Raw genomic sequence first — 25,077 nt, 5'->3', positions numbered from 1 at the left:
AGAGACAGTATATATATAGTGTTGATGTAATATAGTTGCTGAATGATTAAAGCAGTGATTAAGATATTTTATATGCATCAAATCGGCCAACAACATTTTGGACAGCCTGTTCCCAACCTTCATGAATAAGGAAGGGAAAGCTTAACAGAGAAAGTGTGCTAAAGTACCTATGAGTGGTGGCTCTCTTTACTACACATTCCGAGGGGAAAGGTGTCTAACATGTGGATATCTCAGAATTTCTGTTGGAGACCCCGGCGTGGGCCTGTACACCCGGCATGATTTAGTCAACCCAATATAACAACAATTTTCTTTTTATTTTTGGTGAAGTCGTGACCGCCGATACACTTCCTTTTACCATAGACAGGAGGGATGGGCTTAATCCCTTTCCACTGGTTCAAACTGCTGGATCACTCACATAATTCTGAATGGATCTATTCTTGCATTTAGACGAATTTTATTGATCATTTATGGAGGAAGGATGATGGACTTACCACGAGCTCTCCCAAAAGTAGGCCTATATACGGCATAATAATTAACATAATCCTGTTGATATAAATATTTTTGTAAATATTTAAAAATAAGCCTATTGTTTTTAAATGTGTATATAAAAAATATGTTTAAAATTAATCTGGAAATGCCGTGTTGTGGCACAACTTAGTAAACTGACTTTTAGATGGATGTCGCTTCAACTCGTGGTGACGGAAATGATGCGTGGTCCGTGTACGTATTATCGCAAGTACTCGCACAATTTCGAGTTGTGTTGAATTGCCTTGGTAAAGTTGATTTTATAAAGATTTTTGTGAATCTGGCCACACTACAGCGCGTCCTCATTCAACTCTTAAGCTCTAATTAAGCAGGTATAAGATAAATGGTCACATGTCCATTTTGAAGATACAATTAGATACCTCTGTGCCCGTAACAATAGATTCCATAGTTTGATTGTATTGCTGATTGTAAGAGGAAAGTTGACGTCATACGGTACGCTCTGTGTTGCTTAACGTAGACGGCAGTTGAATGTGAAGAGAGCTGAGACCAACTCCTGCATATAAGAAGGTAGGCCTTTTTACTTCAATATAAAAAACACTTCTAACTTTAACTTTAGTAATGTTTATGTTACGATATTTATAATATGTTTTATAGATGAATAGACATGGTTGTTTAGTTCGTTCATCTTTTTTTTGAGGTTCTGTTTGGATAAGGCACGTCCGTAGGCTAGACGCAAAACCACTGAGGCCCTACTATTATTTGACTCAACAAGACGCACAGTGTGAATGTTTGTTTTAATGAAAGTCTGTATTTTGTGTTTCTTAACACGAGTGCATTCTGATTACCACAATTATATGCTGTATATCGGAAGAGTTTTAAGTACTGACGATGTTGAAACGTTGAAACGTTTTATTTAAATATATACCGTGGTAGTCTCATTCACAATTTTGTGAATCATCCATGGTTTGTTTTTCATCGACGTAAGGATATTATTCATCGCTTTACATGTAAATTTCCGTTTTTAAAAATGTCAAACAGGCGCGGTAATCACACGGCAATATAACGAGCATACGGCTAGTATAGATGATTTAAATAAATAGGTCTGGCCTATAGTAATTCTGGACCTATAGTAATTCTATATATATATATATATTTCGCCATTGCTTCAGTTCATTCAGTTCCGATGTTGACCTAGAACAAGACACGCCTTTATTGTTGTTCCCACAAAACCTTTGCCGTTTGATTGACTTCGAACTGATAGGAATGCCACACTTGTTATATTCATTCATCGAATTAAATAAGGAATGTGTATTTGTTTATTGATGTATCATGCCATCTTAAAACCGAAAGGTCCACTGATTAATCTCAGATAAGAAAGTATAATACATAATTCCTGATGATGATATAATTAATGTCGAAATATTGAATCCCAAGACGATGGCGTGTATTTCAATACTTGGAGTATGTATTATACTTTCTTATGCCATCATATATATATTTTTTTTTTTGGAACTAATCAATTTTCCTTTCCCACCATACACAATGACTGGTGCAGAGATGAGCTCCCGGGTGACGCGCCGCGCGGTGGCTCGATGAACATGTCCGAGGGTCGGAACCAATGATCAAGAGTAAATTTTTTGGGCGTCTCTTACCTATTGTGAAAATCAGAAAGCTTAGTATTTTTGTCATTATTGTCTAATGATTTTCTCACGTGATTGTAATTTTTTTGGCTGGCGGGGTGAGCCCAAATTTTGCCACCCCGTGGATATGAGAGAGATCGCCTCCGAAATTAAGGACGAAAGGTGATATATAGTTTGTATAGACCCCATTTTAAAATTCAGTACCCATGTTAATACGAAGTTAATCGCAGTGCCATTATTGAAATGTATACCGTACTGGGACGGTGCATTATGCCCAAGGCTTTGCTGTAGTATATGATAGCAGTCCCATTGTGTGATTTTTGTGTACACAGTCATACACAATTAAGCACAAAAAAAATGTATTTACCATGTGCATGATGGTGAAATCTAGCTCAGAGGAATAACAACATTTTGTACCATAACATTTAATTACACTGAAAAAACAGCGTGGCGCATTTAAACACACAGCTCACGCAATTTTGTCCCGTTTTGGAGACGCGTTTAAAGCTATAGTTCAGGTATAAATTTATGTTTCCATCAGTGTTCCTCGTAAACCATTGTATTACTCTGTTATCCTCCTCCCCGCTAAATAAGGTTTTTTTTTTTTTTTTTTTTTTTTTTTTTTTTTTTAAGGTTTTTTTTTTTTTTTTTTTTTTTTTTTTTTTTTGTGAATATCCCGTTTTGTTCATCAGTCAGTAGGTTGCATTAATAATAATAATTAATAGGGCCTAAATTTATATAGCGCAGAATCCTAGAAACCCCTATGCGCTTTAGACTAAAAGCGAAATCCGGACAGAATTAAACGAAAAGGTGGTTGCAGTTGAATTTGATGACACGCGCGCAGTACATATTCGAACCTTTTATATCGGTGACACCCAAAATCAATTCCTTGTGTTTTAACCAAATGTATATGTTATTGACAGAACTTGTCGAAAACAATGCAGTTAAGTACAGGGGTGAGGATCTTCAATTATAACAATGGAAAGACACAAGTCAAGGTGGTAACCGTCGTGATACAATTCAATAGGGAGCTTTCAGTGTGCGCGACAACGCGACGCTAGAACGGAATCACTCATGCGTGACCGTCCTACATGGCGTAATACGTTCTCTGCATACGAAGATTTTTGGCAAAATTGCGTTCCAGAATCTACTCGACGAGGTGACCTTAACGTTCTCGCATGCGCAGATGACTTTTACTGACGTCATTACGTTCTACGTCCTACCGTCGTCGTGCAATCGAAAGCTTCTTAATGACTTGTTGACGGCTTTACTCATTTTACGGTGTGTCACACACACAATTGTTGTACTATACCACCTTAGAGCTGTGTTCAATTGTTATACAATTTTAACTGAGGGAATTTTTGACGATCACTTTACACTTTACTTCCATATAGTAGGCTATAGGCCTACACTTTTTTTTTACAAGAACGAGTAAAATTTTGCCCAGGTTCAGTGTTCTTATCTTTTGGCCGATTTCAGGCTCAAAATGTTCTTATTATTTTTATATTTTACACGCTATTCAAACATAGAAAATTATTATTGTATAGCAGCATTATTGTTGGCCTACTGTATTATAGAGGCATTACATAGTCATACCAACTGTAAATAAGGTGTATGATTTTTTGTTTTTCTATTTTGTTTAAAAACCTCATTTGGCATTATCTTCAGGCTCAATTTGTTCTTTAAGAAATTTCAGCTTTATTGTTCTTATAAAATGTGTTCTATAAAAAAAAGTCTAGTAAATATAGCTGTATTCTTCTTTGAGCACGGTCAAGGTAACACAACTATAAGGTACGTCAGAGCACGGAAATTATTCATTTCACCAGGTTTACCGCGGTGTTTACCGTGGTATTTTTTTAAATTCTTGCATCGTCCCATTAGTTTTAATCTTTCTTTTGCTAAAACCTTCAAACTTAGCCCAGCAGGACCACATAATCACTGCTGCTAAACACGTATGATACGATTTTCTGCTTTTTTAATCAGAAAAAAATGGAACTTCAAGCAATAAAATATAGGCCTAGGGCCTACAACAAATATTGAGGGGAATATTCGAAAACAGTTATTAACAATGTAAAGCATGCATTCCGTTATCATACACTAATAGAGCACTGTAGGCGTCTTAGTCATCATTTATGTTTATTATATTTTGCATTTTTGTATTGTCAATAATATTTTAATGCATAATTTCAAACAATGGTTAGCGTTATTGACCTTGAGCGCCTTTTATGCTGTGGAGAATATAGTTCAACAAAACAAAATCTCTTATTCATTAATTTATAAATATTTGAAGAAGTCAACTTAAAAAAATACCTACACTTTTGTCACTTTGCAGGAGTTTTCTGCCCTCACCTTTACGATTTACCAATGGCAGACAGTTTTACAACTTTATCATCAGTAGGCCTACCGTATTACATAAGGCTTTTTTGTATTCGCTGGTACGATAGGCCTACATATACACTAGTAAAATTTTCACATAGCACAATTTAGTACAATAGCAACATTTTTTTAAATGGTTAAACATGCATTGAATTGCTCCACCTTATTTGCCATCAGAATTCGTTTTTACTGATAGCCATAACAAAAAAGGTAGTCAAAGTAATACCTAAATTTTACTAAATTACAATAATTCTCAGGGTAAAAGAACATTTAAATACAGATCAACCAAATTTAATCCAATCGTATTAAAATTGACCTTAAATATTTTGTCAACATCTATCTTCAAAAATGTTATTTCAAATGCTATTTAATTATTAAACCTTTTAAAACATTTAAATTAGAACAAAAACAAATAAACAAACTGTGTACTTTTTCTGCGAGTTTGTTGCAATCATTTTTCTTTTAAATTTTTTTCTTGTATCATTTGATTTTATACATATTTGTTTGTTTTTAACTGAGCCACTTTGGAAATCAGTAAATTTGTATTGAAAATGAATTTCAGGATAAAGAAAGAATAAATAAATAAATACTAATAGTAAGAAATGTTGTTCTCTCATCACAAAATAAAAAATCAACTTTACACAATTAAATTTAGTTGTTTCTTTCAATAGTTTGCTACATTTGTACACAGACAAGGCATGTGGAACGTCACACCCTAATTAAATCTCTAGGTTTCCCGAAAATATTACAAAATTTTCTACTGTGTCAACGTTGTAATATTTTGCTACATCTTGTACACAGACAATACATGTGGAACGTCACACCCTAATTAAATCTATAGGTTTCCCGTAAATATTACATAATTTTCTACTGTGTCTGAGCAACCCACTTTTCCCTCTGTTCATCTAACTGTAATAATAGACAATACTGTAGTTAAATACCAACTTTGAATTGTAATTTGACGGAAGAATCTCGTTTATCCAGCAATCGTCCAAAAGGATTGAAATCAACTTATAAGTTAAATTTAGTGATTGTATTCGATAAAAATATAATCGTCAGTACCGTACACTGTAACGGAAGGCCCGTATGTGCCTAACCTGGATTTTTGTGGCAATACCATATTTAAGACAATAGAACAAATGTAACTTGTAAAGCTTATGTACATTTTATTTTATTGTTGCATATCATCACCATATGTATGCGACAATCGGTCTAACGTGACTGAATTGCAGATTAACCAATACTCCCATTGCGAACCTATCTGGTATTATTCTCAGACCTTTTTAATGCCACTGGTGTGTTATTTTTGTTCGCTTGTAACATCAAAAGGTCTGAATTCGAAAAGAAAACCATTTTGACATTTTGATACAACAAAAACAAGTTAATAAGTACCTTTTTGTCATTTTCTAAATGCCCCAGTGGCGAATTTACATTTTTTTAAAATAATGAATTTAATTGATTTTAATTATACAGATAATGACCCCAAAGTAGTTATTCGTTATTAATTCCACTTATTTCGTCAAGCAAGTATAGAAATATCAAAGCACAATTATGAAGAAACCTGTGAGTTTGTCCTTGATAACTAGTGAAAGGAACACAGCTCTTTGATATTCAGCCATAAAATTTGTGTTCCATTGAAGTCTGTAGTTATTAGCTTGCATGATATCGATTGTATCATATCGTGGAATTAATTATTCTGTTGACGTTATGTTAGGTTAGCGCTGACCAGAGTATATGGTTCTGGTTTTTCCACAGCAGAATTGGTAGTATAGTGGGCCAGAGTAGGTGGTGGAGAGGGTGTTTCTACCTTAGACTTTCAACATTTAATTAGCATTCAGCAGTGAAAGTTAAATTTTAGGCCTATAAATATTTTCTATGATATTAATTAATAAGTAATCTTATTATTTTAAAAATAATTGTCACAATGTTATTAAACTTTAGTTTGTAAATTTGGTACGCAAGACATACGCCTAATTATGCTATTTTATAATAAGTAAGCGTACTTATGTCTAGGTCGTCGCTCTAAGTAAAAATATCAAAATTATGAATCTGCTGTTATGATAATTAAAACATGTGATGTGATTGTATTCTCAATTAGTAAGAGAAACATACGGTACATAATGTATGAGATAGCTTTTATAATAAATCTTAGTAGGCCTACATCAAACGATTACAACAGTTTCCTTTATTTTCAATAGTAGGCCCTAACCGAATAACATAAACATCAATAAAAATGTCAGATTGTCGCTCATTTAAAAAAAAAATCAATCAAAAAGGTACGGTAAGTTGACTTTAACGCTAAATATTTAACCATTTAAAATTTAATATTATATTCAATAAATAAAACTTTCATAGCTATAATATGATATAACATACTGTATTTGATAAGTTCAAAATATTTGTTTGTAATGCAGTGTAGTGCAGTTACAGGCCCGTAACCAGTGGGGGGGGGGGGGAAAGCTTCTGTCTCTTATACACATCTAGATGTGTATAAGAGACAGAGCTGACTCCGCTTGGATGGCAAAAAAATCTCGAAAGAAGATTGCTTAAACTTAAAAAAAAAACAAAAAAAAAACAAAATTCTGTTCAAATAATCTTTATAGACAGTAGCAACTTTTAATACAAGATGGAACTCTTATTTATGTGGTCAGCGCAATTGGTTGGTCGTTAACTTCTTCAAAAGGCTCCACTTTTTCCAAATTTGAACCCCCCCCCCCAAAAAAAAATCCTAGTTACGGGCCTGAGTTAGATTATATAACGCTTCAAATCAAAGTCTCTAAACGCTCTATGTGTGGACTAGCTCGTACAGAAATTGCTTCTCCCCTAAGGGTCTCTTCATGCCTGACCTACTCGGTAAACCGGTACCAGCAATCTCTCGTCTGTCCACAACAGGGATTGTATGGACTACACCGGGGTAACCCCCTACTAATCTCGAAAGATGTACTGGGTTCTTTAAAGTGCACGTGAGTCAAATTTCTTTAGACACTCAGTCAGTTATATTTGTGTTCTTAACAACCAAAACAAATTGTCGAATTGAAAATTACATTAAAAAAAACATTGGCTTATCTTGAGAAGAAGCCAAGGGCTACTATTCGAGATTTTATGGAGGCCTCTTTTGATGATATAAATGAATTGCAAGGTTTAGACGATTATTGAATTAATGTAATAATATTGTGGAATCAACAGCACATCACTGGCCCCAGGCCAACTATCGATCTGTCAAGCACAGAATGTACATGGCACATGTTGTTGTTGCTGCTGCTCCATAATCATGCTAATGGTTAAAGGATCTGTAGGTCCAATTCTATTCAATCTTTCCACAACAGGGATTGTATGGACTACACCGGGGTAACCCCCTACTAATCTCGAAAGATGTACTGGGTTCTTTAAAGTGCACGTGAGCCAAATTTCTTTAGACACTCAGTCAATTATATTTGTGGTGTTAACCAAAGCAAATTGTCGAATAGAAAATTACATTTCAAAAAACATTGGCTTATCTTGAGAAGAAGCCAATGGCTTCTATTTGAGATTTTATGGAGGCCTCTTTTGATGATATAAATGAATTGCAAGGTTTAGACGATTATTGAATTAATGTAATAATATTGTGGAATCAAGAGCACATCACCCAGGCCAACTATCGATCTGTCAAGCACAGAATATACATGGCACATCATGTTGTTGCTGCTGCACCATAATCATGCTAATGGTTAATGAATCTGTAGGTCCAATTCTATTCAAATGCGTAGTCTATTCCAACAGGAATTCATAATGAATTATGGGGAAGCGCTTGTTTATTTTGCGCGTTTAATTTCCACCGGGACAATCGATATGGCTTTCTAATATATTATATTAGAGGCGTCAAAGAGAGGATTGACATGTATAATGCAAACTATTAAAATTTCATTTTTACATGAAGACAAACGTCGAAAGAAATACCATACGGTTTAAGAACGTTGAATCGATTGCTTTTTGAATACGACATGGCAATTATTACCGCAATAACTTGAGGTTTTATGACTATATAGGCCTATATAATGTGTGTGTAGCCTATATATACATTATATATTGCCATTTTCTGAGCCTATTGTATGGCCATTACATTTCAAGTTATGGTGTCTGAACACTCTATGGGCAGCCTTCCTGGCTATACTTATGTAGGTCTAGGATTATTACACTGACTTACACGTCCTGACTCACAGAGGATGAGCGATGATCAGGAGGTTATTTTTAGATAGAACAAGGAAACTCATGTCCTTGTACAAATCGTAACCTTTAAAGATGGACTTAATCCTTTTATACATAATAGACAGCATAGCATTGGTTGATCAGGTCTATCGGCATTTAACGCAGACACCAAGGATTCGTTTATGTTACCGGCATGCCAGTGGCGGATCCAGAGATGTTCGAAAAAAAGGGTGGGGGGCCGAAAGTGGGCAGATCGAGATAACACTAGGCCTACCCTAGGCGGTTCGGGGGCATGCCTCCGCGACGCGACGCCCCTGGGCCTCTTTTGGTAATACATATACGATTGCGATGTTGCATAAATCTGTCCCTGACCGTTTTGTTATGTATTTGTATGTACCGTACTTACCAGGTTAAATAAAAAAAATGATGGATGTAGGCCTATTAAATATTACAATTTAAGTCGTACGAATATTGCAAGTGAAAGAAAATTTTAGAACCATCCTTTTTAACTAACATGGTATGAAAAGGGGAAAGAGGGGTATTGATTAATTTTTTATAGGTATATTCATTAAAATTCAATTGTATTCGGTTACAATTTAAGCGTTGGTAACATATATGCTAATGTGTTATGTTGACTAGAAACCAGGGTTATTGCTGTATGAGGTAAATGTAGCTATTATTCAGAGAGCCATAAATAATCAATGCGAAGGTGATGTCGATTTGTTGGCATGGTAATACTAATAATTAAAACTAGGGACGACGGAGACATTACCATTTTATTTCGCCATGCGACATTAGTGTCTCTATTGTTAGTGATGGAAAAAAAAAGGAAAATAGATAGCATATACGGTATTGAAAAAGTTGACAAAGCTTGTTTTCAGTGGATATTAGACATAATTAAACCATGAATTCCTTAAACATACTGTCAATCACAAGAAGCACCGGGCAGTGACGCATCTAGGGGAACATTGCCACCAAGAACGGTCATGGTTCCAGGGCCAGTACAAAGTTCCCCGAGCCCCAGTGGTGTGCTACAGGGTAGTCGTCAATTAGATATTTTCCTCATGGGCCTATCGGGTACCTTTCCCTGCCTGGCCATTCTTGGTGCATATATATTAACATGAGGGAGGGGCACCTGCTGGCAGACTGTGGTAATATGAAGTGATTTTTAATTACTTGATTATTGTTTTTTTGCTTGGGGTGGGGTATTGTGGGGAGAGTAGTGCAAACTTGTCTGGGCTTTCCCCCCGATCCTCTCCCTGATACGCTGTTGATCACGTGGTGATGGGTTATTACTGTGCGGATACATAAAGCTTATTTGTAATTAAGTCATCTTCAATTTTATTAATGCAATGTATATTTTATATATTTTAAGCTTGTATCGCAAAACAGGATCATATGTAAGACAGGCTGTTACATCCTCCTGATATGTTATCCTGTATAAATATGTTCAATAATAAATAAAAGCTTATTGCATATAGCGATCTTTTAAAAAAATTTAAATCTTTTATTAAGAATTCATAGCATCAATTACTATTATTATTATTATTATTATTATTATTATTATTATTATTATTATTATTATTATTATTATTATTATTATTATTATTATTATATTTACAGGTACAGAGTACACCATCAACATGTGTTGTCCAACGTTTGCAAAGGTTTTGCTCATTATCTTCAACCTTATTTTCTTTGTAAGTGTTACTGTACTATATTATAAATGCCATGGTACTTAGGCTATAAACCTATAACAATTACGTTTTCTGGAATATGAGTAGGACCTACTGGTATATCAATTAATAATAGGCCTAAATGAATTTGATAATTTGTATATGTTCCAGAAGTTTGTCCGTAGCTAATAATGGTTTAGCCTGGAAGGGGCTACTGTACACCTTGTAGGTGCAATACCACCATCCATTACAAAGCTGTGTGACGATAGCACTAAAGATACAAAGTCTGTGCTTTACCTGTCGTCGAACGCGTTGGTTTTTCTAGGGTATCTGTAATTAATATACAGGAATGAAATTCATAAAATAAATTATTATCCAAATTTATTGCATTTTTGTTTGCAGGTAATTGGAATTGCCCTTTTTGCCGTTGGGATATGGACTGTGACCGATCCATACAAGTTGGATATTCTAGCCATTCTGGATAATCCAGTGGTAGCCAACACTGCGTATATCCTCATCGTGTTGGGAGTATTCATCGTCATCGTGTCTTTCCTCGGATGCTGCGGAGCCTGGAAGAAGAACAAGTGCATGTTGATAATGGTACGCACGTAATCGAAGATAGCGTTGATGCTTGAAGTGTGGTACTAGTGTTTGTCAATGTGGTGAATCATGAAGGTCTTGTGTGGTGTTGATGTTTGTGGCGCGTGACGATATTGGATATAAGTTTTGTGATGCTATATAGAGATAGACGATGTTGATGTCATTGTCTGGTTTGATGTACAGTGGGATAGTGATGCTATAGGTTATAAGAGGATAGCGTGATATTGATAAAGAAAATAATTACAACGACATCATTATTCAGCATTTACAAAATTTGTCGCAAGTAATTAAAATGTAGTTATAGTTAATTAGCTGAATATGTACATTGTAAATAAGTACTAGATAATGAAGACGTTTGTAGTGTCGAGAGCAGCGCATCAATTATGATAATAGCATAGCAAAAGACTTTTCTCATCATTTTACAAATTTACTTCGTAGTAACGTGCATTGTTATTATCCCGATTTTTAAATTACTTTAAGTTCAAAAAAGTTAAACTACCTGTTTTTAGTGTCTCTGTGGAAACGCTATATGAAAGACTATTTCCAACGCTAACTTCATTATGATAACAATAAAGTAGTATCTTATTATCTTGCGTCGCAAGTTGTGATTTCAAATACTCCCTAATTTTATAATAGCATGCATAATGCCTCTGTCTCACACAACGCGTTTAGCATTATTTAAAGTCCTTTTCTGTTTTAGTACTTTGTCATAGTTCTGGTGATCTTCTTGGTACAATTCATTGCCTGTTGCGTTGCTGTTGCGTATAAGGAAAAGGTGGACGAATTCGTAAAGGACGAGCTTGGCGATTCCATGGACAAATACAAACGTCCTTGGGATGATGACAACAAATACAATCTTGCGTGGAATGGCATCCAGTTTTTGGTGAGCTTAACTTATATTACATTAACAATTTCAAATATTATGACTTATTATTTTATTTTATTATTATTCAGTTACTAAAATTTTAACTGTGATTAGATGAATTTTACTACTTATTCAATGTTATTAAATATAAACATATTATTATTATTATTATTATTATATATGATATAATATTTATTATCATCATTGTCATTATCATTACCGTCAGCGTGATCATCACCATTATGATCATAATTATCACCGTATCACGACCACCGCCGTGATGGTTATCACCACCACCATTGTTATCATTGTCATTATCATTTTACTATTTATTGTTATTATTATTTTTATTTTTATTAATATTATTATTATTATATATGATATAATATTTATAATCACCATTGTCATTATCATTGTCGTCAGCGTAGTCATCACAATTATGATCAAAATCATCATCGTATTACGACCACCGCCTTGATGATTATCGCAATTATCATCACCACCGCCATTTTCATCATCATTATCATTTATTAGTACTAGGCCTATTCTGTATTTTCGTATTTTCATAGTTTCAGATTTTAGTGTAAACAAATAGGCCTTTGGTAAGCATGTGATCACATTAGAGATAAATAATGAAATGATAAATACACGAACTTTATTTTTGTTTGTCTTGATTATGTTCAGCTTGAATGTTGTGGAACTAACTCCTCAGCCGACTGGGAGCCAACTCCGTTTGCAGGCAGCATGTATATGAATAAGAATTGGACGTATCCCCCATCATGTTGTAAGGTATGTCGTCCAATTCTCCGTCCCTAACATTAAAGTGAGACTTATGAGTAACACAAAATGTTTTTATATGTTGTACAAATTATTTTTTTAAGACACTTAATGGTGTTTGAAGAAGTAAGATACATAGGCCTATATTTTGGAATAAAACATCCAGGCCTAAATAGAAAGACAGATAAAAAAAGATGACGACCGACCGTATCTTTTTTCACCGATCCCTGTCCAATATACCATTTTGTCAGTATGTTAATGTACATTATGAGCCTATCCTATGTGTTTTACAATTTACTAGCCACACACCTGCACTTTAGAGGGGGTGGGTGGGAGAGCACTTTAACCATAAAGTAATGCAATAATGGCATATCTGGATTATTTTTCATATAAAGGTTGATGATCCATATAACATCGTAGACGGCAAATACCCAAAACCGAAAGATACTGATGGTTGCGTTTCAAGCCCAAGTAAAACTAACATGAACTCAGACGGCTGCTATGAAGCTTTTGAAGACTGGGTTGTGGACAACGCTCTCTATGTAGGCGGAACTGGGTTAGGCCTGGCTTTTCTTGAGGTACTTTTTGAATTTTTTTTTTTAATTTGTTTTATATTCGTTCTTTTTATTATTATGATTAGGCCTATTATCATTAGGCCTATCATTATCCTCATCATAATAATAAAGTATAAAATTATTATTAATTAATTATCATAATTTTTTTCACGCATCTGTAGATTTTCTGTATGGTGTTTGCAATGTGTATCTACTGTGACGTCAGAAAACAGGATGAGATCGCTTAAGTTCCATGACAGCAAATGCTTAGCCACACTCCTTACAATTTACTAACTGGTACCGTATCACCCACGTGATCGATTTTATTCAAACCCATGCCGTGTACAACATATGCTTTTTAAAACAAATGTTTTACATCTTGTGGAACAAACCCGACGCTAAATAACCCACACCTTGGTTTTCGTTCTATACATCACTTATTATTGATTTTAATTATTTTCCTTGCCTATGCACACCACATATATATATGAATGCGAACTCATGAGTGCTAATGAACACCAGCTGTGCGATTCGCACTCTTGATAGCTGATATGCGTTTTAAACATTGTGTTGAAGTTATAATAGCGGTTTTATAGCCTATTTATCATTAGATTGGAATTTAGTAATTTAGTTTTTTTTATATTGTTTTTGGTATGGTAACAGTATATTTTAGTATTTTCGGTTGGATATGCCTATAGTACTAATGTAATGGATTATTCTATTGAAAAAAAAATCATGTTCGAGAGCACATGGTGCAATCTAGAGGTACTCATGATTTTAAAATTTTGTCTTGATTTGGAATTGACTTTACGGTATTTTAGTCATATTGTAGAGTGTATAATGTAGTTTAATGTATGCTAGTTTTAAACTTAAAAATACACACTATGAAAAGTTTAGATAAAACTTGTATATTCTCACACAGTAACTAAAATGTAAATACATTGTGTACGTCTAGGTCTAATTTGTTATCATATAGATTTAGATTAGAAATCTGGGGCCCGTGTTATAATGTTCTCTATGAACATTTTAAATAAGCTAAGCTTCTTTGATTCATCTGTCGATTGCGTATTAAGCAATAATAAAATTGGACCCTTCCAGAGTGTCAATCGCAGTTAACTACTGGCCAATCAGAACAGGTTCAGGAATACACACGTCATACGCACGCGCTGTCGTTTTGTTGTTTAGCAACAATATCGAAGGGGTGGGGCTTCTCACAGCTTAGTTGGTAAAGCAACCCAATAGGCTGTGCTTATATTTTGGTGGGAACACTGTTTTTCTGAAACCACCATATATAGAATCTGTTATATTTAGCAGATACAGTTGAAGTGTCTCTTTTTCGAGAACAGGATAGTTTTGTTCTTTATTTTAGTACCGTACGGTAGGTGCTCTTCTGTCACCACCTTTAGGACGAAAAACCCACCCGATTTTTACTCAAATAGTTTGTAGCTAGTGGAATATATTTTACATATTGTTCTATATTATCTATGGAAACTGTGTAGGATTATGAATATTTTGAATAAACTTACTGCACATTTAGTATATTGGTGTATTCCTCTTTAAATCATTTGTCGATAATTATTCTGAGAATGGCGTCACCGCAGGGAAATTCAGACTATCAAACCAACGTATCAGAGATTAGGCCCATTGTGGCATTTATGATAATTCGTATTAATGAGGAAAATATCGAAACCACAGTTACAGCAATATATAGTACCGTATATAATTTATACAGATTTTTATTATGGGCCCATGTATATATTATACGTCTGTACATCTATACTCATCATCGGCCGTGCTTTTGAGTCGGAAACTTTATGTATTCTGATGCCAAAATGTACGTATTTTATTAACTAAAGACATTATATTAAATCGTGGATAACAATTCACTAACCTTACACCAGTGAGTGGAATGACAAGAGAAGCCGATAGAAGGATTATTAGTATACATGATTTTAATAATACTAATATTTAATTTCGGTAAACCTATGAAAATAAATTGTCATGAAATGACTATCGATAGTCTTCATTCCATTTAAATTTTTGTTCTAAACAATAATGTAAAAGCCTAAAATATTATTTTAATTTATTTAGACCTCTAAATCATCATTGATTAAAACACTACCGATAATGAACAGTTTTCCAACTTTGAGGCGTTAATTTTACCCATTATAATCGTTGTCGATTTCAAATTGATTTAATTATATGTATCTTGATCGTTATAGTTGTTTTAGATTCTTTGCAACGATTAAAATAAGCTCAAATAGTTTCATCTTGTTTCTGTAACGTATGAACATGGCAAAATTCTTGTAAATAAACCAATAATATACTTACTGTTTGTGACAACGGATCGAAAAGTCACAAAAGGTACGTATATTATTGGTTTACTTAAATGGATCGAAACGTATATTATGGGTTTACTTGCAAGAATTTTCCCATGTTGATTAAAATGTTTCAGAATGTATGAGCAGTCGATGTACCATATTTCAAATCATTGAAAATTATGAGTGCGCCATCATTATTTTAACACGTCATGGTTGCATGAACTCCTTGTTTTCGTATACTGAAGTTGAAGTCACTTCCAAATTATCCAAAACTGTTTGGAGTTCTGAGAAGTGTAATATTGACCTAGGCCTATACATTTTCTGGTAAGTACATGTATCGTCAGCTACACTGCAGCAAATTTTTAAATCATTGAATTGCAGTTTGTTTGCACCTCAGTAATAATGATCACTGATTAATTAAATATTTCAGATAATCTATTGGCAGACCTAATCAGAGCTTATTTAATAATTTACTACTGTAATTAGAAGTAGAAAAAAACACCAACAGCAATTTCACTAGCATATAAAAAAAATAGTTTTGGGGTCTCAAAAATTAAAATGCGGGGTGCATTAGCCGACCCCCGCATTATAAATTGATCCTTATAGGTCTACTCTTGAATCTCCGACTGGAAATCATTCGTTTTCGTTTTATTGTAAAGGCTTACGTCGACCGAAAATCATTTAAATATTCATTTTTTTTAAACTTCTGCTTTAATAAATATATTTTATGATACAATAAGGTAATATTTACGCTCGGGCTTCATTATTTTGTTCCATGTAGTCTCAGTGTTACAAAAAGTCCTCTCGGCGATTTCGAGTAGAGTTTTAATGGAAACCGTTTACTTTTAAAGAATATAATTTATACGGACTCAATTGAGATCGTTCTTATTGAGTATCCTTCTAGGGGATTACGGATGGGGGACAGCAAGCCAGTCTTGAGCATCGGGGTCCTCAAAAGGGGTTCGATATATCTGCCACCGCACGTAAGCATCTTTCAATCAAAACTTGTATGTGGCAAACCATTTTCCAGGAGCCACAGTGAACATCAATTATGCAAAATTTTATAACCGATACTAAAACTTTAAATGTTCTTAATCGATATGAGGTTACGTTTTGGTGGGTCCGTTTTTGCTTATTGTAATTTCAATGTTCATTCAATAAGTTCACTGAAATGTTAATTACAGTACCGTAATCACTGATTATTCAGGTAAGGTGCTGCATAAATATTGCAACTTAAGAGTAAAAAAAAAACAACAATAGATCGCCGAAGCGCAAGATAAGTTTCGTTCCTTTCATGCCCATTTGAGGTCTCCTCCTTTCCCCTCACTAGGTGCCTATGTGTTTCTCTGGTCCAGCTCAAGGCTTTTTTTTCCTAAATGATTTCATCATAAAAAATTTCGGAAAAATCATACATAAATCGTCTACTGATTTCTATGAAAAATACAAAAACAATGGTCCACCCAAACGTAGCCCCATCCCAACCATTCACAAGCATTTTAATTTTTTAGTAGTGGTAGTAAATATTACAAATTGATGTTGTTTTGCATAAGTAATATTATATGAGAGGACCTGTGTATTGACTGATGCCTTATAAAATGATGTACTGTACAATGTAATTGATTTAAAGGTGGAAATTTCCATATGAAGAAATTTTCCAAGCGGTTGAAAAATTTTATAGAAGAGGGAAATTCGCTGATAACGTGCTAATTCTCGAGTAGAGGTATTAAAGTTTCTGATCCTTTCGGGAAGTTCTCCACACTAACAGAATGTTCTCAACCATGCTGAGAAAGTTTCCCCCATCCGGAATTATTCCCCTGCCCCTGATGGATCTCCACCCTGTCAGTAAATACTTTCCCCTCTTCCACTGTAGTGTCCTCAGCGTCCAGCCCAGGCACACACACCCGGCCATATTGAAATTTATTGTAATAGGCCTATATAATTTTCACCCCTATATTTTTTTAGATGTACAACATGAAATAATTTATATTCCTGATGTGAAATAAGCTACAAAGTATTCATGATGATAATTCTTAGTTTACAGAACGCCCTCTCGACATGTGTTGTACAACTTTTGCAAGAGCTTTGTTGATTATCTTCAATATAATTTTTTGTGTAAGTATTAACACCGTGGAATGTGAGTACGTATTATTCGTTTGGTTATACCCGAAGCTAATATTGTTTATCACATGGAAATAATCGCATAAAGGAATTCATTATCATTCAATACCTGTCACAACAAGGAAAAGCGCTATACAAGTAACAATTAATAAGAACAAGATTATATAATGTGTGGAGTCATGAGTCGTTGCGTTTGTGAATAACTTAGGCCTATTAAAATATAAATATAAATATATGAACGAATTATATAAAGGCATATATATAATATATATGTATACATAGGGCCTATATTTACATAAATAAATATATATATAAATATATATAGGCCTATATAAATAAATATATATATATATATATATATATATATATGTTCACTTCAGAAATATACATTATATATATAATATAATATTGTATCTAACAAAAACATTATCCAAACTGTTGTTTTTCTTGTTACAGGCAATAGGAATTTCCATTCTTTCTGTTGGTATATGGATTGTGACCGATCCACATAAGTTGGATATTCTAGCCATTCTGGATAATGCAGTGGTGGCCAACACTGCGTATATCCTCATCGGCTTGGGTATCTTCATCGTCATCGTGTCCATCCTTGGATTCTGCGGAGGCATCAAGAAGAATAAGTGTATTTTAATAATTGTACGCGCATACATAGATGCTTAGTGTTGGGCACAAGCGGCCGTTGGTGTGTTGAATAAGGATAATGGTGGTGTGGTGGTAAAGGGCCCGTTGGTTGTGTAGTTATAGGATGTTAGTGTAGAAGGGTTTTCGTGATGTTGGCGACCTGTGTGGTGACACTGCTCATGGGTGTATGCAAGGGGAGTCGGGAAGGTCGTACGATCCCCCCCCCCAATTTTCAAAAAGTCCACATTTTGTTCAGACATTTTTTCTAGGGCCTTTTCATAATGACATAAATGAAAAGGCATTGATGAGGTACCAGCAATGAGTCCAAAAACCTTGCCAATTGCGTGACGTAATCTATCTCAATTCCATCAATTCTGAAACTGAGCCATCCACATCAAGCAAATTGTATTGACATTTTAATGACATCTTGCTGTTATTTCATTGTGAAAAGGTCCAAAAAATTATGATCACGACCCACCCAGAAAAATTCCTGGATACACCCCTGCTGCTATGTGTAGGCCTAGGGTGTAACTTTTGAGGTGACGTGTGTTGATGATGAGTAGTGTTGGCACGTGGACCAGCTGTACGCCACACTTTGGCAACCGCTCCCTGGACTAACGGATGGAATACTGTATTACGTTATTTCAGTTATTTTACTTTGATATAGCCTACAAATATATCATTTTGAACCTAAGAATTAAACATGCCTATATTGTAAACAACTGTGATATCAACGAGAGAAATTTAGATATTAGGCCTCAGAAGAGTTTATTTTACAATATATGATAAAGTCGACCTAATATGGCATGGCCTAATAGACTCAATTATATTAATTTATTGACTAATATTTGCTGGTATTGCGATATCAATACAGGTAGGCCTATATTGTACTTTATTCATGCTTTTTGTTTAAATAGCCTAGGCCTATTCTAAGCTAATATAAGTAGGCTATACTAAGTAATGAATTGAAATCTTGTTCAAGTTTATTAGCTCGGTATATCTTTGAATCATGTTTTTAGTACTGTGCCAAGAGCAGCATTAAATATAATGACACTTTTTAAAACCATATTTATAGAGGGTAACCCTTCAATCGTAAAGGTCGGCTGATATAAATGTGTTGATTTGTCAGCGAAGACTCATTACGGGACTAGGGAGTGGAGATGTTTTTTATTCGTGAGAAAAAATCCTGGGTTGTCACAGAATTTGAAACCATGACCCTGGTATTGGGTGGCAAGCATTTTAATACAACAAACTACAATCTCCACTAAAAATAAACCCAGTACGCCTAAATCCTAACGCCAATTCGTTGAACGTCACTCCGACTTTCAGAATACTTCTCGAAGTGCGCGTGCGCCGAATAATGTTTTCGACCGATCTGCGTGCCCATAAAGTAAGGAAGTTAGCTTGTATGCCATGTTATTTCAACTTATGTAATTTCGCATAATCCAATTAAATAAATCCAAATAACATAAACGACTCTACGTCACGATCACTATTCTTCCATGGTCATACGTTGCGACTTCAAGAACTGAATAGCCTGGCACACATTGTAGTCCGTCTCGACGGTCTAAACGAGTCGGCCAGACGACCCTTGACCGATGCTGTGACGTGCGCCCATCTACGTAATACGGTCGTATAATAATATAGCACAGGTTTATCAATTTTTTAAAGTGTCTTCTTTTCTTTTTAGTACTTCATTATAGTTCTAGTGGTCTTTTGGATTCAGTTCATATCTTGTTCCATCGTAATTGCGTATAAGGATAAAGTAGACGTACACGAACTTGGCGATTCCATGGACAATTACATAACTCCTTGGGATGATGACAACAAATATAATAATGGATGGAATAGCATCCAAATTCTAGTAAGCTATAACCTCCTATAAGTATGTAAATTTATTTATTTATTTGGTATAAAAACCTCACATCAATCCCAGAGGACAAACCTGTGAGTTTACATAAATATCAAAACATTGCACACAATATTAAATTGAACATTGAACAAAATATTAAATGTAGCCTAATAGCTACAACTTTAACAGTTTTAATATACAGTAATATTACAGCACACTCACATGAATATATAATTGTATTCTTGTTTCCCCAAGACCATAATACCATATGTTTTGTCTGTGTGATACTGTTTTCGTTTTTATTATGTTCAGCTTGAATGTTGTGGGACTAATTCATCAGCCGACTGGAAGTCAACACCGTATGCAGGCAGCTCGTATTTGAATAAGACGTGGACTTATCCCCCTTCATGTTGCAAGGTATGTCATGCTTCTTCGTCCCACAATCGCACCCCTACATACACACAGGCACGAATCCATAGTTTACCCTGACTATATTGCACAGATGGGTGCCAAGGTGGGCTTGGTCGTGAGGAGAGTGTAATCTGTGATTGTTTTCTGAAAGACACATTATTTAGACGTTGGGGAGAAGGTCTCGGGGCTTCCGGAAAGTTTTAGTTTTCTAAAATAAACTTTCCTGCATTCTGAGACGTATTGCCAAAAACCTTCAAAGGTCTTTGAGGGCCGGGTAGCAACTTAGGTCCATAAAATATAACAACCTTACAACTCGGGATATGAACTTTGGCCCGTGAGATCAACAGTGTTTTGTGGTCATTTTTGAACTTTCTTAATAGATTATCAAATTCCAGCTTTTGAGTATGTTCGTAAGTTTTAAACTCTAGGTCTATAGGGCCTAATTATGCTACTCAGTCCAATATAAGCACTGTTTTTTTTTTAAAATAGCATTCGTTAATGTAATCAAATAATAATAAATTTAAGAGCAATAGTAATATAATATTTAAAATAATATATATATTTTTTTCGCTTCGGTGTGATTTTGAAATAACAAAATATAACAAAATTATGTGCAATTTAAGGCTACAAGAATCAACGCACACATCCTCCACTGTGATTGATTCTTGATTAACCATACATTGGGACATAAAAATCAAAACACAAAACTCAACAGTGTACGTATCACAGTACATCACGCCACCGATTTAATTAGGCTACATTCTCTTTTTTAATTAATATTTAGAAAATGCAAGAAATGTATTGCATTTATTTTATCTGTATTTCTCTTTGGTTGTGGCAGGTGGCATTTATATAATTCGCCAGACCAACAGACGCTGCAATTACTTTATATTTTTAAAAAATACGGTATTTTATCTCTCACCTTAACATTCGCCATGTCATGTCGCCGGTGCCAATGTCTGGATCCTGTACACACGCACATGAAATCGCACGCATAGGCACCCACCCGGCGCACACGTATAATTATCTGTCTTGCGTGTGTGTCGGAAGGGAGATGAGCAAGCGATGTAACCATGGAGTCTTTATTATTTATTTAAAGGTTGCTGATCTAAATGACTTCGAAGACGGCAAATACCCAACACCGGTTGATGTTAATGGTTGTGTTTCAAATCCAAATGCTGATAACATGAACTCAAATGGATGTTATCAAGCTTTTCAAGATTGGGTTGAGAAGAACGCCCTCTTCATTGGCGGCCCTGGTTTGGGTCTGGCTTTTCTTGAGGTAGGCTACAATGATCTTTTTTTTGTATTTCATTTTATTTTCATTATTATTTATCATTATCATTATAATTTCAAATGCCATTTTCCTTGTCATTGTCATTGCCATGTCGTTGCCACTATACAGTTACCATTACCATTAGACCTATTGTCATCGTTACTAATAATGATCATGATTATTTTCCTAAGTAACATTGCCATCGTTATGACCGTATTCGAATAAACGCCCGCTTTGAATAAACGTCCCCTCCAGAGCCTCATTTGTAATAAACGCCTCCCTGGAATAAATGCACCGGAGAGTTTATTTTTTCTTCCAATAAACGCCCCCCCCCCCCCACTGGGTCAGTGTAAACCAAAGATTTTCTAATTATTGTTTGAGCTTCGCAACATCATTCTCAACATATTCTACTAATTTCCTACTCCAGTAGAATTTCATTTTTTTCAACAGCCACTCAATAATTTACACAGTAACACATAGTTCGACAGTAATTAGGCATATGTATTGTAGGGCGTTTCAATTTGAGTATGTATACGTATCCATTTTACACTAAAAAAATAACGCCTCCTTTGAATAAAGGTATCCCACGAGTAAACGCCCCTCAAAAACCCTTCTCACCAAAATATACGTTACGGGGCTTGTACTCGAATAAACACAGCATTTAATTATTAGGAGATGTATAAAGTATTATTAGCCTAAGAATTGTCTTCAAATTTATGTATTAACCCATACCGTTGTTTTCCGTTTTTGTAGATTTTCTGTCTGGTGTATGCAATGTGCATCATCTGTTGTGACTAACGTTGCTTAATCATCAGCAACTTTTAGACGTACTCATATCCTTACTATTGGTGTTATTGAAGTGAAAGCAAAGATCTTATAAACACAAGATAGCGTTCTCCGGGATTTACGCGTGCAAATTCTGTAATAAGGCATGAATGGCGCCCTCTTGCTAAATTGGAAACTTTTGACCCTTGACCGCTCTGACCATACCGTACACCGCGGTATCATTCCAGCTCATAGAGGTATAATAAGAATACTAGAGCGCTAACCGCAATGTATTCGATGTTCGAAATACGCAGAACTGTGTGTGTGTACCATCCAAGATGGCTACCATAGATTTAGCCAATCAAATTTCGCTAATCGCCATCGTTTGCAAATGCGTCCGCAATTTACTCAGAAAGTTCAGTACAGCTATGTTTGAAACTCGAGCGTTGCGGTGTTTGGGTTTAATGTATACGATTTTAATTTTGATTCCTTGGTACTTTATTTTTGAATAAGATGCTTCACTTGGCCTCGTTTTGGCTACAATAGTTTAATAAGTTGTTATTACCATTATTCATTATCATTAATGAAATAATAGTCAGTCAGAGGGCTTATTAATATGTAATAATATGTATACTGAGCCTGAAGGTGGCGCTTTACTACGACGGCCATCTTGGATGGTACACATACATAACTCTGCATTGCTGCGCCATCTTGTCAGCACTCTAGTTGTTTAATAGCTCTATGTTCCAGCTGCAGAACAGGAACCATCTCAGATCCATGGCAACAGATAGGACGCCCTCTTCCAAAACTGATTACTTTTTCTCTTTGGTATAATAGCGTATGAATGGCGCCCTCTTGCTAAATTGGAAACTTTTGAACCTTGACCGACGCTTCTATTTGTTACGCGTAAATCGCGGAGAACGATATCTTGTGTTCATAAGATCTTTGAGTGAAAGGCATTATGTTATTTAGTTAACAGTGATAATGTTTAATAGCTTTTTAAATAAACTATACACTACTTGCCATCGCACCCAACTTACAATGCATGAATGCGCACATATGAGTGCTAATGAGCACCAGTCGTGCGATTTGCACTCTTAATCGCTGATTTGTGTGCGAATTTTCTTTTATTTTCTTTTTAAATGTTTTTAATGTTTTCTGTATTTATCGCTAAATTGAAATAAGTAAAGTCGGATGTTCTTACGCAATGATGTTTAACATTTGGAATTACTCGAATAAATACAGTATTTTATTAAAAGGAGATCACGAAGTACAGTATTATTAGCCTACGAATTGTCTTTACATTTATATATTAACCCAACTTGTATCTTCAAAATGTATCAAAATTCCATACCATTCTTTTCCGTTTTTTGTAGATTTTCTGTTTGGTGTATGCAATGTGCATCATATGTTGTGACTGAGGTCGCTTAACACTGGTGTTACTGAAGTGAAAGGCATTATGTTATTTAATTAACAGTGATAATGTTTAATAGCTTTTTAAATGAACTATATACACTACTTGTCATCACACCCAAAATGCATGAATGCGCACATATGAGTGCTAATGAACACCAGTCGTGCGATTTGCACTCTTGATCGCTGATTTGCGTGGGACTTTATTAATATTAGTATTATTTTTTTTCATGTTTTGACGTTTCCTATATTTATCGCTAAATTGAAATGAATGAAGTCTAGTGTTCTTACGCAATGATGTTTAATATTTGGAATTGTTTTATTGTATCGGTTCACATTTAGTAATAATTTAGGCCATAATTGATGATTCAATCTTTGAAATAAAAAGTCACGTTGTGGTGCAAATACCGGTAACCAATGGGCCTATAATAGATTTTAATTGATTTGATCTGACAGTATTTGCTATAATTACATTCAATGTTTTGTGTAGAATAATATAGAATGATATGTTAAAGTCATGTGAGGCGGTATACATTGATCCCATAATAAAATATTAGCTTAGAAATTATATTGATTACTATTATGCATGTCTGTTTTGAATTGATATAGAAACATACAAGGAGTTAGTCTAACAAAGGCTACATCAGCTTGGCAGTTGGTTGAGTAATCAATGGGGACATTATGTACTTAACCATATAACATGTAGGCCTATACTATAAAAATATAGGCCTACTGTATTCAGCTACGTTTTTTACAACAAGGTGACGACTTGTTGCCGCCAAATGAGATAGCAAACTATGACCGGAAAAGGCACTCTCAGACTATGACAGACATGTGTTGGCTTGGTGTGGGCCTGTTTATTTATATACTTTTTTATGATCTGACTGCCCGACGAGCTCTGTCCGACGGGGAAGGGGTATTGACCTGTCCGGTGGGGGAACTTAAGCTCCCCCTGTCCCCCCACTGGTGCACTGGCAATAGGCCCCTACTTGACCTCTCATTCATCGATCTGTACATATTATCAATGAAATGAACATTTTTTCTTAACTAATGATTCTTCTGCGTAGACACTTAGTACAAAGTAACTTCATGAAAAATTCGGTCCATTGATCAGTATGGCCGT

The 25,077-nt window shown here is 34.9% G+C and overlaps 2 protein-coding genes across 2 annotated transcripts; both read left to right on the top strand.

The window, feature by feature from the left end:
- The first annotated feature begins 907 nt into the window (after positions 1-907).
- Positions 908-14,698, top strand: LOC117124239 (tetraspanin-1-like). The gene is made up of 7 exons (XM_033270391.1): positions 908-1,053; positions 10,311-10,387; positions 10,766-10,963; positions 11,664-11,846; positions 12,513-12,617; positions 13,001-13,183; positions 13,342-14,698. Exons 2-7 carry the CDS (start codon positions 10,331-10,333, stop codon positions 13,405-13,407), a joined length of 792 nt encoding a protein of 263 aa, XP_033126282.1. The 5' UTR covers positions 908-1,053; positions 10,311-10,330; the 3' UTR covers positions 13,408-14,698.
- A 138-nt stretch (positions 14,699-14,836) lies between these two features.
- LOC117124240 (tetraspanin-1-like) lies at positions 14,837-24,522 on the top strand. The gene is made up of 8 exons (XM_033270392.1): positions 14,837-15,804; positions 17,515-17,592; positions 18,055-18,252; positions 19,928-20,101; positions 20,402-20,506; positions 21,600-21,782; positions 22,530-22,641; positions 23,498-24,522. The coding sequence occupies exons 2-7, from the start codon at positions 17,536-17,538 to the stop codon at positions 22,572-22,574; spliced, it is 762 nt and encodes a 253-aa protein (XP_033126283.1). The 5' UTR covers positions 14,837-15,804; positions 17,515-17,535; the 3' UTR covers positions 22,575-22,641; positions 23,498-24,522.
- Positions 24,523-25,077: the final 555 nt, after the last annotated feature.

This window comes from Anneissia japonica, unplaced genomic scaffold (assembly GCF_011630105.1).
Source record: "Anneissia japonica isolate Jap-2015-1 unplaced genomic scaffold, ASM1163010v1 scaffold287716_len795978_cov209, whole genome shotgun sequence".
Lineage (NCBI taxonomy): Eukaryota > Metazoa > Echinodermata > Crinoidea > Comatulida > Comatulidae > Anneissia > Anneissia japonica.
Note: the sequence above shows the minus strand (reverse complement) of the source record. Positions and strands in the feature narration are given on the sequence as shown.